Source organism: Anticarsia gemmatalis, chromosome 17 (assembly GCF_050436995.1).
Source record: "Anticarsia gemmatalis isolate Benzon Research Colony breed Stoneville strain chromosome 17, ilAntGemm2 primary, whole genome shotgun sequence".
NCBI classification, from domain to species: Eukaryota; Metazoa; Arthropoda; class Insecta; order Lepidoptera; family Erebidae; genus Anticarsia; species Anticarsia gemmatalis.
The window spans coordinates 891,576-906,902 of NC_134761.1; the positions used below are offsets into that span (position 1 = coordinate 891,576).

At 38.3% G+C, this 15,327-nt stretch overlaps 2 protein-coding genes across 2 annotated transcripts; both read left to right on the plus strand.

Moving 5' to 3' along the window:
- The first annotated feature begins 26 nt into the window (after nucleotides 1-26).
- LOC142979926 (3-ketoacyl-CoA thiolase, mitochondrial-like) lies at nucleotides 27-7,723 on the plus strand. The gene is made up of 8 exons (XM_076125162.1): nucleotides 27-183; nucleotides 3,097-3,263; nucleotides 3,748-3,879; nucleotides 4,844-5,108; nucleotides 5,482-5,657; nucleotides 6,106-6,300; nucleotides 6,708-6,862; nucleotides 7,146-7,723. The coding sequence occupies exons 1-8, from the start codon at nucleotides 165-167 to the stop codon at nucleotides 7,225-7,227; spliced, it is 1,191 nt and encodes a 396-aa protein (XP_075981277.1). The 5' UTR covers nucleotides 27-164; the 3' UTR covers nucleotides 7,228-7,723.
- A 934-nt stretch (nucleotides 7,724-8,657) lies between these two features.
- Nucleotides 8,658-15,007, plus strand: LOC142979938 (3-ketoacyl-CoA thiolase, mitochondrial-like). Its single transcript, XM_076125177.1, has 8 exons — nucleotides 8,658-8,760; nucleotides 9,856-10,013; nucleotides 10,421-10,555; nucleotides 10,995-11,259; nucleotides 12,130-12,302; nucleotides 13,002-13,202; nucleotides 13,673-13,827; nucleotides 14,758-15,007. The coding sequence occupies exons 1-8, from the start codon at nucleotides 8,739-8,741 to the stop codon at nucleotides 14,837-14,839; spliced, it is 1,191 nt and encodes a 396-aa protein (XP_075981292.1). The 5' UTR covers nucleotides 8,658-8,738; the 3' UTR covers nucleotides 14,840-15,007.
- Nucleotides 15,008-15,327: the final 320 nt, after the last annotated feature.

Below are 15,327 nucleotides of genomic sequence, written 5' to 3' on the forward strand. Positions count from 1 at the left end.
CCATTCATTCAATTATCATCTTGTCATTCAATTACACGGTCTTATCAAATCGTTCTATCAATCGCGTGTAATTTGTTCACTCACAAACTAAAAGTGGTGGGTGATAGGTGGCATAAACTTTTATTTTAATTTTTATATTGTTTTTAACGTAAATTACAACAACAATGTCGGTAGCAGCTAAAGGTAAACATTTACATTATTTAATTTACTTTTTGGATCATTTGTTATGATTAAAATCATTGTGTTATGCATAATTTTTTAATCGTGGGGTCAAATTCCAAAGTAGCAAAATATGAACTTGCCCTATCTATTTTGCGTTTTTTTGTTATCAGTACGTGGAGAGTAAATACTGTCGTGGCTTATATTTGCGTTTGCGATGTTTCTTAACTTTCAAAACTAATCAGCTACAGTTCCTACCCACTTGTTGACTAGAGAAGCAAGGTGATTGACCCTAGTCTACGTGCTAAAGTCCGATATTGCGGTGCGGTCCACTCTACCACAGACTAATAAAAAAGTTTCTTGTTTACTATTTTAATGTAATAGTAACTAGTTTCGTAACATTTTACCTCTGATCAAAATCTTACCGAAAAGTTTTAATGGAAGCAATAAGACTTTTCGGTTTATTTTCTTTCCGTGTCCAATTTACTGTGAATAGGTACTTACCACTATTGTAGTTTGTAGGTAAAGGAACCCTTAATGATTTTGTCATTGATAAAATTGTATTACCCTTCAATCATTTAATAATAGCAACGTGCGTCAGAGTTGATTAACCGGCTACAAAGTCCCTGACAGAAACCCTGACCTAGCACAAGTGACAGGTTGCTTGACCAATATTATGTCATTTTTGAAAATAAAAATAATATGAATATTAACGTTAAGTAAACGAAATTAACTTTATTTTTAATTTTATAAGATATCGTGAGTACAAAAGCATGTTAAATGTTAATACCTACCTAAATTGTAAATAACCAAAAACAGAAAAACTTCAGTAAGTAGTAAGTACGTAAGGCATTGTTCTATCTTATTAATTATTAGTTAGGCAGGTAATTAGGTAGATACATTGGTAACTTGCAGCCTAATAAAAGAATGCTATGCTTTTTGACTTTGACTTTATTTAGGTAAAATTTTCTGGACCTGGCAAACATAAATTATAGGTAACCTGTGTAAACATTCTTATGAATAACTTTTTATCCCTGAAAATTAAATTTGTAACTACCTAGGTAGGTACCTACTTAAATAAAAATTTGGTCCTTCCGCTCTTGTCTGAAATGTCACAATATCAAGTTCAGGGTCGAAAACCAATGTGTTAATCTAATTAGTTTAGGCAAGTCCAAATTCGATATACAAGTTCTTAAAGATAACAATATGTGACACAACTATAATCTTAGGATTATATCGCGGCGATGAGGTTTTGAAGTCAACATAAATTATGCTTATCACGGTGAATTGATAACACTACTTACCTTTGTATTTTAGAAAATAAGACGATTTTCTAATGAGCTTTGCTCCTTCTATACATACCTAACATCATGCCTATTATATACGTACTTTTCTTCACTTCGCCATTACCAAAATTCAGTCCAATATATTGCCATAAACTTGGCGCGTTATCAAATTCTGCAGCTATTGAGACTGTTCAACCTGACTCGGGAATAGGGAGATTCCGTCATATACAGCAGCTTACTCCTTTTAAGTAATTGGGTAAGCGAAAAAATAGCCGAGCTTTCTCCAAGCGGACCTACGAATGGTTCACTGCGATCTATAGTTTAACAACTTAGAAGAGAGCCTTGTTATTGTTAGCCTATGTTCGCCGCTAGCGTTGGTATACGAAATGCAGGTTTATATAGATGACGGAAGCCTGTTTAATACAGCTACTATATCTATACTTACTTATTACTAGTAACTAATTACTATCTATACTAATATAATAAAGCTGAAGAGTTTGTTTGTTTGTTTGTTTGAACGCGCTAATCTCAGGAACTACTGGTCCGATTTGAAAAATTATTTCAGTGTTAGATAGCCCATTTATCGAGGAAGACTATAGGCTATATAACATCACGCTACGGTCATTAGGAGCGGAGTAGCGACGAAAAATGTTACAAAAACGGGGAAAATTTTGACCCATTCTCTTAGGTGACGCAAGCGAAGTTGCGCGGGTCAGCTAGTTACTAATTACTAATTACTAATATTATAAAGCTGAAGAAGAAGTTTGTTTGTTTGTTTGTTTGAACGCGCTAATCTCAGGAACTACTGGTCCGATTTGAAAAATTCTTTCAGTGTTAGATAGCCCATTTATCGAGGAAGGCTATAGGCTATATAACATCACGCTACGGTCATGAGGAGCGGAGTAGCAACGAAAAATGTTACAAAAACGGGGAAAATTTTGACCCATTCTCTTAGGTGACGCAAGCGAAGTTGCGCGGGTCAGCTAGTTACTATTACTAATATTATAAAGCTGAAGAAGAAGTTTGTTTGTTTGTTTGAACGCGCTAATCTCAGGAACTACTGGTCCGATTTTAAAAATTCTTTCAGTGTTAGATACACCATTTATCGAGGAAGGCTATAGGCTATATCATCACGCTACGGCCAATAGGAGCAGAGTAACAGTAAAAAATGTTGCAAAAACGGGGAAAATTAATATGACCCATTCTCTCTTATGTGACGCGAGCGAAGTTCCGCGAGTCAGCTAGTTTTGAAAAAAGTTAACGCAGAATTTTTAATAATACCTAATTTAGATAAATCGTTTTAACCAAGGTTCTCTACTAAGTTATTGAAACGTCATTGTTCAAGGCGCCCATAGCCAGTTGCGCTCACCGGTCGGTAAACGATCTGTGGGTGAAGCAACCATTGGCGCGGTCATTCCATAGATGGTTGACCGCATAGTGGTATTTGAACTGGGCGTCTCCGTGCTTCGGAGGGCACGTTAAAAGTCGGTCCCGGTTGTTGTCTACTAAGATAACAGTCGTTAAGCCATGTCAAAGGCCTCTCGGGCGGCTTGAACAACTTTGACACTAGGTTGACCACTAACCACACGACAAACAACAAACAAACATTGTTCAAGTTGTACCTAATATTAACCAAATCTTTCTCCCCCAGGTATCTTCATCGTAGGCGCCAAGCGCACAGCGTTTGGTACATTCGGCGGTATGTTCCGCAACACATCGGCCACTGAACTGCAGACCATTGCCATGACTGCCACGCTGAAGGAGGCTGGAGTAGCGCCTGAGCAGGTCGACACTGTCGTCGTGGGACAGGTCATGTCGGTAAGTAGCCCTGGGCAAGCCTAGAAGTAATATAGATAGCCTACTAAGCGTGAAGTCTCACAAATTGGACTTGCGATGGATAGCAGTGAGATACAAAAATAGGATAGCTCGATCGCGTGTTATGGATCTAAGTAAAAAATGTTATGGTCAAATGGTCATGGTGGTTAAAATTTGATGCATCGACCTGCAAATGTCTGATTCCGTGAATTCAAGAACTCAACGACATCGGTGGTGTCTGGTAAAATACCTTCAAATCACTCAGAACAAATATTCGTTTGATCCACATACTAGTAATTTTAGGTTTGTTACCGTTGCAACAAGATTACCGTTTTGGAGACTATATTAAGTCGTCGATTTACAGTAACTTTTGTCAAAAGAATCTCATGAAGTCATCATCAAGAAAGTCATAGGCAATCGACGATTTTAGTTCGACGGCTCCATAAGAGTGTTAGGCTAATTAATTTCGTCGTAATCTCTGCTCTAGGCATCTCAAACCGACGGCATCTACACTCCTCGTCACGCGGCGCTGAAGGCAGGCATTCCTAAAGAGAAGCCAGTGCTCGGCATCAACAGGCTCTGCGGCTCCGGCTTCCAGTCAGTCGTCAACAGCGCACAGGTAGGTCAAGATAAAGTTTTTTTTTATCAATTTGATGTGTTTTTCACGAGCATGCAGGATTTTAGGCTAAAGTGTGCTATCGAAATTGTCTTATCTATGTAGTAATTTTTGACAACCCTGAACCCATGTATAAATTTTAATCAGATAAGTAGGTACTGAAACATTTATTTAGTGTCAACGCACTCCCACTTTTCCCGCTTTAAACAATTTCTTTGACTCAAGGCCTAACTACTTACTACTTATTCCAACCTGGGGAATCTCAAGCTCTATTGACGAAAACCCTATAAAAATCTGTTCAGTAGAATTTGAGTTTATTCTGAACAGACAGACGTGACGAGGAAACTTATAATATTATAAGTTAATAATAATTATAAGTAACACACTTATATTGGCAAAGAGAAGCGCCACGTCATAACAATATTATCTTCTGTGTGTCTATAATGGTCATATGACCTAACAAATTAACATAACAGTTTAATTATGTAAAATTACTACAATGATTTAAACGTAGATTTATTCACAGCAGAGATAAATTCACAACGTCGCCACTTCGTGTAAAAACAGAAAGACGATTAATAAAACAACAGCAATTAGTTACACTATCTGATTTGAAATTATAATTAATTATGCTAGACTAGACTGCAATGATGTAACCTTAGAGCTATACACATATTCTACCATTTTTACTAATGGAAACGAAAGCCATTTTTTATGCATTTATTTTTTTACTAACCCATGAGGTATCCCTCATTTCTTAACCACATATAAAGGAAATGAGTGAATAGAGAAAAAGCGAAGACCATACCATATTATCTCCGTCCGATGCTTCTTCCGTCAAATTTTAACCGACCTTTAGTCTACAACCTTAGCTTATAACTAAACACATCTATCTCATAGCACCTAATTCCTGAGGAGACAATTTCCCAGCAGTGGGACAGTAGTTTAAATTAATTTTATATCCTAGGACATCATCACCGGAGCAGCCAAGATCTCCCTAGCCGGTGGAGTAGAGAACATGTCACAAGCTCCCTTCGCCGTCCGCGGAGTGAGGTTCGGTACCGCGCTGGGTTCGTCCTACGCTTTCGAAGACACCCTCTGGGCTGGTCTGACGGACTCGTACTGCGGACTGCCCATGGGCATGACTGCTGAGAAGCTCGGAGCACAGTATGGAATCACCAGGGATGAGGTTGATAACTTCGCGTTGAGGTCGCAGCAGAGGTGGAAGGCTTGTAAGTATAGTATTTTTTTATGTTTTTGTTGTATAGTATATCTCTCCTCTCACCGTTTGTGCCGGATACAATCTGACTTGACTATAAAAGTGATGAAATATTGTTAACCACTATTTAACTCCTGCATGGATAGTTATTTTGATAAAACTTACCGTCATAGTAAATATCAGGCACTAAAGTTTATTTTATCTGGGCCTTTAACCAAGCTTATTAGTTCATCACTTGCAAAATCCCTAGTTAAAACCCCCAAAAATATACTGATTTCATCTTTCCCTAAGACAATCCCACATGTTATTTCTAGTTGCTTAACTCTTGGGCAACAGGCAGAAACACCATTACAACAGTTACAAACATCTCTTTAACTCTCCCCTAGCCCACGACTCAGGCGTGTTCAAAGCGGAGATCGAACCCGTGACCCTGACGGTGAAGCGCAAGGAGGTGAAGGTGGACACTGACGAGCACCCTCGCCCTCAGACCACCATCGAGGGGCTCAAGAAGCTGCCCCCCGTGTTCAAGAAGGAAGGTATCGTCACCGCCGGTACTGCTTCTGTAAGTGAAATTATGATTGTAGATAAAGTTTATTGTAATTTGCCGCCAGTTCGGAAGTGTTTTTTTAGATCTTTTTTTACTGACTTTCCTTTAATTTTAAACTCATGCCTGTAACTTCGTCTGTAGAAAGTTTTGACACAATAAAAAGTATTCTAATTTTAACATATTAAGTCAGATTATAAACAATATCTCTATGTAAATACATCATATCTGTTTGCGAAATTTAATCAAAATTAAGCGGTTTAGGAGTAAAAAAATAACAAATAAACTTCAATTATCACAATTATTGGAATCGCAATTAGAATATAAACATTTTCAAGGAAGATTCATTTTGGCACTAGCGTTAAAATACATGTAATCTTAAATCCAGAAATTTCGTATTTCCTGTAAACATTAAAACGCCATACAATTTCAAGGGGCGCTTATATCAAACCTCGCATTTCTTTAGGGTATCAGCGACGGTGCTGGAGCCATCCTGCTAGCCAGTGAGGAAGCCGCCAAAGGTCTGAAGCCTCTCGCCAGGCTGGTGGGCTGGTCGTACGTGGGAGTAGACCCCAGCATCATGGGCGTTGGCCCCGTGCCCGCCATCGAGAACCTGCTCAAGGTCACCAAGATGAGCATCAATGATATTGACTTGATTGAGGTTAGTGCCTTAGCTTAGTTACCTACTAGAGCTTGAAAAAATCCTTATATTTGCAAGCCCTTTTACTTACTTACTTATTTATTTATTAGACCATTTTTCAATTCACTACTGAGACAGCACTCACACAAATTCTGAGTTAATTTTGTGTCTCGTTTTACGAATATACAAACAAAGTATACGTAGTAAAACCAGACCTGAAAGGACCCTTATGGAACACAAATGTTTGTTCCTTATCGAACCCAATATTTCTCGTTCTTAGCAATAGTGCCGTGAGTCGTGATAAAACTTAAATCACTGTATCAAATACACCGCTAAACATTCATTTTCAACTCAACAAATAACATTTTGCTAACTTTACAATTAAAAAGCTCCACAAATCAGTGGCTAATTCTCTCCCATATTACCAGATCAACGAGGCCTTCTGCGCCCAGACCCTGGCATGCGCCAAGGCCCTCAAGCTGGACCACGAGAAGCTCAACGTGAACGGAGGAGCCACCGCGCTCGGACACCCGCTCGGAGCTTCCGGCTCTCGCATCACAGCGCACTTGGTGCATGAGCTCAAGTATGTACTCATTTAGGGGCCAGTCGCCTTTAATTTGTAGTGCTTTGACATGCAATTTAGAATCCCAATACGTCATTCAATCACTTAGTTTCCACTAGTTACACTAGGCAATAGGTAAGACTAGAGATCTTTTTCTAGTCTAAACGTTATGTAATGGATAAATAAAAAAGAGATTTTTTAACGCTGGATTTTTATCAGCTTCCTTATCTAATTGTCATCAACTAATGAGCAATTCCGTTGCTTGCTTACCATTATGTAAAATGTTGTTTTTTTTTTCTACTAGGCGTCGCGGCCTGAAGCGCGGTATTGGTTCAGCGTGTATCGGCGGAGGACAAGGCATCGCCCTCATGATCGAAACCGTTTAAACACCACTGAATGAATGTACCACGATGAACGAGTGAATGGAATCTACCAGTAAAAAAAAACAAATGTCAGTTGTTTTCCCGCGCAAGTAATTTTATGAAAACTGTGTTGTAATCTGTTGTATTAACTATAAAACAATATGAATGCCTTTACGCACTTTTCAGTTAAATATTATGATGCACTACAAATACAAATTTTAATAAGACTGCCAATTGTTGCAAAAATACAGTGCAATGTAATTACGTCAAAAACTGTTTAATTTTATCTTCAAAGTTTATTGCCACGCCTTTTACAAACATGTTTAAATATAAAGCATAAAATCTCTTATCTCGAGATAATATTTATCAGTGAAATTATGTAATACCTACCTACTTGTTATGTATAAATGTGTATGTATTGTACATAGGCGCATCGTATGCTAAGTCAATTATATTTTTATAGATTTATTTTAAGATGAAGTATTAACTTTTGAAAGTTATTAAATCATGTTTTCAAAAACTGGTGTTTTTATTTAACTCATATTATAATTACCCATGAAAAAACTCTGAGAATTAATATTTTCAGCTGCATGTTTGGTGCAGTGGTTATCAGTTGCTACCATAGTACAAGCTCTGCTTAGTTTGGAATCAGATAATCGTGTGCTTGGTCCTTAAATAAAACGGACGTTTGCACGAGCTAATCTCCGAAACTACAACTGGTCAAATTGAGAAAATATTTATACTGAATAGCACATTTATTGAAGAAGGCTATATAGTTTATATGACATCACGTTTTAGCTAACAGGAGTAGAGCAGCAATAAAAAATGCAATGAAAAATAGAAAAAACTGTCCCCGCGTAGTAGTCTGTCTGGGAGTCTGTAGTCCCCGCGGAGGAAGCCGCGGGTGGTTGCTAGAATAAAATAAAATATATGACCATGTGCATAAGCTACACCTACTTCAGCATAAAAGCCCGTACTTATTTGTTGTCAAGATACGAGATCCTTGCTCCAGAATAATTAAAGCGGCACTAATAAGTCATCAAGTGTTTTAAAGGTAGTTGCAAGGCTCATTTTTATAGCCTGAGACAAATCATTTCATATTATAAGTTAAAGTAATGTCGTGTAATAAAGCAGGAAATGCCTCTGTGGCACGGTCGGTTGTATCTGACTGTTGGTCATGAGGTCTCGGATTCGATTCCCGGGCAAAGTAGGGTGCTATTGGACTTTTCTAATTAATATTAAAAATACTCTTACAGTACGGCTGCCTATTACACAACTATACTAACATTATTGATGGCGAAACGCGGGTGTACCTCTGCCTACACCTTCGTGTAACTATAACAAATGTGATATTATGTATACAATTTTATTAAGCCTGACATGTTACGAATAACTCTTGTATTAATCAGTCTGACACCTGTTTCTCATGGTTAAGTATTTTATTTTAAAAGTCCAGTTGAATATACAACACCGAAGTGACGCGTAGTGTTCTGAAAATAATATAAATTTGATCTCGACTCATTGAGGCTGTGGCAATGGCCGCTGCTATTAAAAAAGGTAAGCTGGTTATACTTTTTAATTTTGAAAGTATTTTGTTATGTTTGAATCGTTTAGCTTTTTAAAATTAATTTAATAAACTATTGTGTTATTAAGGAATAACGATAATACATATTTTTAAGTGGTCCAGATAATGCGTCTTATAACTATATTAATTATTTTTTAATACCGTGTTAATGGCAGAATACGGCTTGCAGCCAGGATCAAATAAAAAAAAATATACCGGCAGGCGGCAATCGGCAAGACTGTTTGTGTCAGTGAAATAAAATTATGAAAGATTAAAGTTCTAATATTTATGATCGTTTGTATTTTGTGCATTATAATTACTCGACTGCTGGTCGCAAAAGAGGTTAATGTCTTAACAACTCTATGTAGCTTTGTTCCTATGTGACACTGGAGACCTGGAGACTGACTATTGATTGATCGAGATAATTTATTTTTTTGCAAAATAGTAGATTAACGCGGGAATGATTAGGATTTTGCATGGAAAATAGAATCTGTGGCTGTAATTAAATCCTTATCGTAATTTAGACTTCGATAGAGAGTCCTTTAGGTGTGTGATAACTTTTTATGAATAAGATCGTTAATATCTAGGTATAACATTGTTGTGAACTAAAACAGGAAAATCCCGCCTAGAAAATAATAGGTTCATTAAAACGTGTGAAGCTTAAATTCTTTATTATTCAGAGGTCAACATTATGTTGGTTTATTTATTCTACCTACGTCAAACACCTAGGTGTAAGTAATAGTAGGTAATAGGCAACTAAAGAAGTCTAAATCCATAGGTGTCTACTGTATTAAGAATGAAAAGGTCTATCTTCAAACACATTCTACCTACCTAGAAAAGTTTCGGGGCGATAAAGGTCTATCTGTCTGTAACGCATTTGCGACAAAACTGCGAAACCGATTTAGATTAAATTGAACAGCTAGATAGTTGAAGACATGGCAATAGTTTTGAAGGCACTTATTGAAAATTCAATCCGTAAAAGACTGAAAAAGGAAATCGAATTATTTATGGGAGCAGACCTGTAAGTCAGTTCGTCTGGAAATAGAAATGAAATGTAGGTAAATGTAATGTTAAAATGTTTTTTTTAGGGGTATTCATAGTAGCAGGTAAAAGAACACCGTTCGGCAAGTTCGGTGGTAGTCTCCGAGATGTCCTGGCCGAGGACCTGTTCGCCACGGCCGCCGCAGCAGCCCTGAAGGCCGCGGGCGTCGCCCCTCACGATGTAGATACCGTCAATATCGGTCAGGTTAACAACTTTTACTTTTTGGTTTTGATTTTTGTAACCAGTTTTGGGCCATTTATTTGAAAATTTTGGTCGCAATAAAAAAATAACTGCGCAAAGATATGCAAACAATCGCAAACTCGTGATCTCGTTAGGTAGTCTGCGAAACTTGAAACCTAAAACTTCTTAGCATTAATAGTTTAGGAATAATTTTTGATGTGCGTGACATTGGGAGCTACTGATACATGAATAAAAACTATGCATAAGTTTTTGCATTCTATATTATTAGACTACCGTCTTAACGATCGATATCAATATGCTATGCATTATTTTATCTACTATAGAATTCTGACATATTCAAAACACTTCATCAGCCAACATCAGTCTCTTTCACTAAATTCTTCTTCATAAACTTTTTCTTATGATAACAGATAAGTCCACTGAGCGTGACCGGCATGTCACCACGTCACGCGGCGCTGAAGGCCGGGATCCCTCACGACAAGCCCGTGCTGGGCATGAACCTGATGTCAGGCTCTGCTCTCAGCGCCCTCATCGTGAGTACAGAGGTATGTTATTCTGATGGTTAAGTAGACAGCATAAACTTAGACCTGGCTTCACGGTTTCATGATAAGCAACAGATGGCTTCTCAGATGCAATTTTGACTATGGTGTTGATATTAATGTCACTTTATCTAGAAAATATTTTTCTAGTCTCATTCATAGGCAGAGGTACTGGCCCTTATAGTTGTAGACAGACTTCAAAGCCATAGATGAGCATTAGCGCAATTTTTACCAACACACTAAAGAAGAAGATCTTGACCACATGACCGTTCGATATAAAATGTATTTCTTATATGCCTTACGTCTTACGCATCTGTACATAGCATCGTAAGGAATAAAGAGTTACATTCTTTACGAACTTGACCTTTTTTTTGACAGAGGCATACATAGACCCAACACCGCCTCTTTTAAAGTACTATTCTTATACTACTCTCGTTGTCCACAGGAAATTTTACTAGGATCAGCACAAATATCCCTAGCAGGTGGCATGGAAACTCTATCTTCAGTTCCTCACTTGGTCTACGGCTTACGTTTCGGCACTCCCCTGGGCAAACAGCTAGAGTTGGTCGACTTCTTGTCCACAAGCAACTATGACTCGTACTGTGGTATGTGGCTGCTGCAGACGTCTGATGCTGTGGCGGTTAAGTACGGAGTCACTAGGAGCGAGGCTGATGAGTTTACTGTCAGGTCTCAGAGAAGATGGAAAGATGGTGAGTTTATAAATAAACCTTATAAAAAGGCTTATAAAGTGTTTTGTTTCTTTCACTCTTTAGCAAAATGAAAGAGAGAAAACATATAGTAGTTTCATAACTAAAATAGGTTTATAAAGTGTTTATGAATAAGAGGGAAAATCTTTATTGTATGAATAAAATTGTGGCTGCTTTTGTGGGGAGGTAGTGTATCCGGCTTCTGATTATGCGGTCTTGGGATCCATTCCTAGGTAAGTAAAGTACTAGTGGTATTTTTTATATTAGAAACCTCACTTGGTTTACGGCTTAAGTTTCGGCACTCCCCTGGGCAAACAGCTACAGTTAGTCGACTTCTTGTCCACGAGCAACTATGACTCGTACTGTGGTATGTGGCTGCTGCAGACGTCTGATGCTGTGGCGGTTAAGTACGGAGTCACTAGGAGCGAGGCTGATGAGTTTACTGTTAGGTCACAGAGAAGATGGAAGGATGGTGAGTTTATAAATAAACCTTATAAAAAGGCTTATAAAGTGTTTTGTTTCTTTCACTCTTTAGCGAAATGAAAGAGAGAAAACATATAGTAGTTTCATAACTAAAATTCGTTTATAGAGTGTTTATGAATGAGAGGGAAAATCTTTATTGTATGAATGAAATTGTGGCTGCTATGTGGGTAGGTTGTGTATCCGACTTCTGATAAAGCAGTCGCCCGGAGTTTAAGTAAATAAACTCGCCCCCTATTCGTACAAAGCATTTAAAATAGTCTCGTAGTATAGGTTACTAGCTCTTTTTGATTTGTATAAATGACGAAACGCGGGTGTATTTCATAAAGCTCTGCCTATATCTTCGGGTTAGTATAAGGATAGTAAGAGTCTAAAATATGTACTTCTGTTTAGCGAATGACAACGGCAGATTCGACTCCGAGCTGGTCCCAGTGACTCTGACGAGGAAAGGCAAGGAGGTCCTCATGGAGAGGGACGAGCAGCCTCGACCTGACATCACGTTGGAGCAGCTCAGTCAACTACCTGCCTTGTTTAATGGAGGAGTCACTACTTCTGGGAATGTCTGCGTAAGTTTCTGTATACTCTAGCTCTAAATACAAGCTTTTACCCGCGACTTCGTCCACCACCTGAATTTTCCCATGGGAATGCGTCATTTTCCCGGGATAAAGTAGCCTATGTCCATTCTCGGTTATTAAAAGATCTTCATACGTAATTTCATGCAAATTGGTTCAGTAGTTTAGGTGTGATTGAGTAACAGACAGACAGAGTTAAAATTATGAATATTTTATGAGACGTGATGGTTGTATTTTGTAGATCAATATTGTATACAGTGTCAACTTAGTCTTATCACAGTGAGATAAACATCCAGCCGTCTAACTCGTCTGTTAGGCTGAAAGCCTACTGTTACATCTCAAAGTACTGTTAAAGACAGACAGACACATTATTGTTTAAAACATTATTCACCATGGATAGTATAAATCACATTGACACCATATCTTTTCCAAGAAAAAACATCTCTAGCGCCCTCTTTACATAAAAATTTTTTTTTTCTTAATCTCTATTGTCGCCACTATCGCCCCCACAAAAAACTCCATCGCCTATTAAGGGGTTATTGCCAGCTTTGGGATCCTGAACTTATAATAAAATATTTTCCATACGTGTACCCATTTGTGATTTTTGAAGCCAAAGAGATTTTATTACAGGTTCATACATACTATAATGCGAAAAGACTTTTTCCCCGACCTAATATATCTCTTTTTCACCAGGGTATCAACGACGGTGCTGCAGCAATAGTCCTGGCAAGCGAAGAAGCTCTTAAGCAGCACAACCTGAAGCCACTGTCCCGGATAGTAGGCTGGTCGCGAGTGGGAGTCGAACCGAAACTAGCTGGAGAGGCTGCCATCCCTGCGGTACAGAGCCTGCTTAGAACTACCGGGTATACCATTGATGATATGGATTTAATTGAGGTAAGAATACACAAGCATTGCTTTGAGGTTGTTCTACTGGATTTTTTATGGAGTGGTTCATTGTATAGTCCAACAACTGAGTAGAGAGTTTTCTGTGCGGGCTTATAAATGCAGCTGACGGTGGCCCTGTTTGATACAGCTACTTGTAATTGTATTCATGATAAATTGTTCATGCCATGGCCCTTTACTAAGTTGTCAGACTACAGGAGTTGCGGGTAAATCGTTATGTTATTCATATGGGAAATGTTCTACATCAGGTGCAACAAAGTAACATAATGTGTGGATATGAACTTAGCAAATTAAGTTAATAGGTATCGTAGTAAACGGCATTCTTCTTTAGTGATAGGTACTTTACGTATGATAAGCACGATGCTTGGGATCATATTAGCGGGTAAAAAAGAGCTGTAAATTTGTGGAAAAAATAGTATGACCGAGAATGTACTGGATCCACCTGTATTTTCGCTATCCAGATCCATGAAACCTACGCGACCGTGATAGTGTCAGCTGCGAAACAGCTGAAGGTGGACACAGACAAGCTCAACGTGGACGGCGGCTCCCTTGCTATTGGACACCCGTCCGGTGCGTCGGGGGCCAGGATTATATCACATCTTACTTATGAACTGAGGTATGTTTAGTTTTACTCTGTGATTTAGCGAAAAGAAAAGAGGGTGCTTTAGCGATAATTAGGGAAAAGAGGGTGCTTTGTTTCGAAGTGGATCAGTTCGTACCCGAGGCAGCACACTAATGTCTTTTCGAACTTTTGTGTGTATCTATACTAATATTATAAAGCTGAAGAGCTTGTTTGTTTGTTTGTTTGTTTGTTTGTTTGAACGCGCTAATCTCGGGAACTACTGGTCCGATTTGAAAAATTCTTTCAGTGTTAGATAGCCCATTTATTGAGGAAGGTTATAGGCTATATATCATCACGCTACGACCAATAAGAGCAGAGTATCAGTGAAAAATGTTACAAAAACGGGGAAAATTATGATTCTCTTATGTGACGCAAGCGAAGTTGCGCGGGTCAGCTAGTTAGAAATAATTATCATTTGCTCTAAGAAGGACGAAGAAGACTTGAAGGAAAAACATCGTGAGGAAACCTTGCATGCCTAAAATTGGTTTAATACATTTATTGAGGGCATGCAAAGTCCCCAACCCGCACTTGGCCAGCGTGGTGGACTCAAGGCCTAACCCCTCCCCCTCGTTTGAGAGGAGACCCTTGCCCAGCAGTGGGACAGTAATGGGTTAAAAAAAAAGACTAGTTTTGGGCTAGGCAAGGAATCCCGGAGTGTGAAAGGAACTAGGTTTTGTTCGCTATGCCGACCAACTGCGGTTAAGATAAGTTTCCAGTACCGCTATAAACTATAGACTACCGATAACCGGCTAGCTACCGAAAAAAAATGTATGGCAATTAGTTCAGCGCCTCAAGCGGGCGTCGTAAAAAATATTTTGGCAGTACATTATAAACGTCAAACTCTCGATACCAGATGGTTCCAATTGTAGAGAATCGTGCTACGGATGTTATTTTTTAAAAATATCATTTTCTTATTAATTCCAGACGCAGAGGCCTGAAACGAGGTCTGTGTGCTGTCATTATAGGGGGCGGCCAGGGTTTAGCGGTCATGATTGAAACTGTATAATAAATAAAATTATTAAGGTCTTTAACTTTTTTATCCATAGTCAAAGCAACTAGCTGAGTAAAACGCATGCTTATTTTTATTAGATACGTAGATTACTCTGCTCCTGAACTTAACCAATAATTATTTGTTTTCAAAGCTGTAAGTTGTGAATATAGTTCTTTACATCGTGTTGGGTTTTTGCATGTTAGTGATGTAATCAATTTTAGACTTGAGTAAAAGTACCTAATAATGTCGAGTATTTTAACACAAAAAATTGTCCAAATAACAAGCTACGGCCTTTTGCATTAGAAACGTAACTCTTTAACAGAATTTTCTTCCTGATTACTAGCTTATTAAACAACGCCTATTAAACAAGGGTGTGTGAGTCTATGATGCATTACAATAACACCTGTCACATAGCAGAGCATTAAAATAGCGACGTAATTATTAGGTACCTTACAACATTCTTACAATATTTCTAATTCTAGTTTACGATAGTGGTTTTTTAC

What these genes read in the sequence shown, in the direction of transcription:
- LOC142979926 (XM_076125162.1), top strand. An exon ending in ATGATATTGACTTGATTGAG is followed by an intron (nt 6,301 to 6,707) that starts GTTAGTGCCTTA and finishes CCATATTACCAG; the next exon opens with ATCAACGAGGCCTTCTGCGC. An exon ending in CACTTGGTGCATGAGCTCAA is followed by an intron (nt 6,863 to 7,145) that starts GTATGTACTCAT and finishes TTTTTCTACTAG; the next exon opens with GCGTCGCGGCCTGAAGCGCG.
- LOC142979938 (XM_076125177.1), top strand. Translation starts at nt 8,739, where the DNA reads ATGGCCGCTGCTATTAAAAAAG. An exon ending in ATACCGTCAATATCGGTCAG is followed by an intron (nt 10,014 to 10,420) that starts GTTAACAACTTT and finishes TTATGATAACAG; the next exon opens with ATAAGTCCACTGAGCGTGAC. An exon ending in CTACTTCTGGGAATGTCTGC is followed by an intron (nt 12,303 to 13,001) that starts GTAAGTTTCTGT and finishes CTTTTTCACCAG; the next exon opens with GGTATCAACGACGGTGCTGC.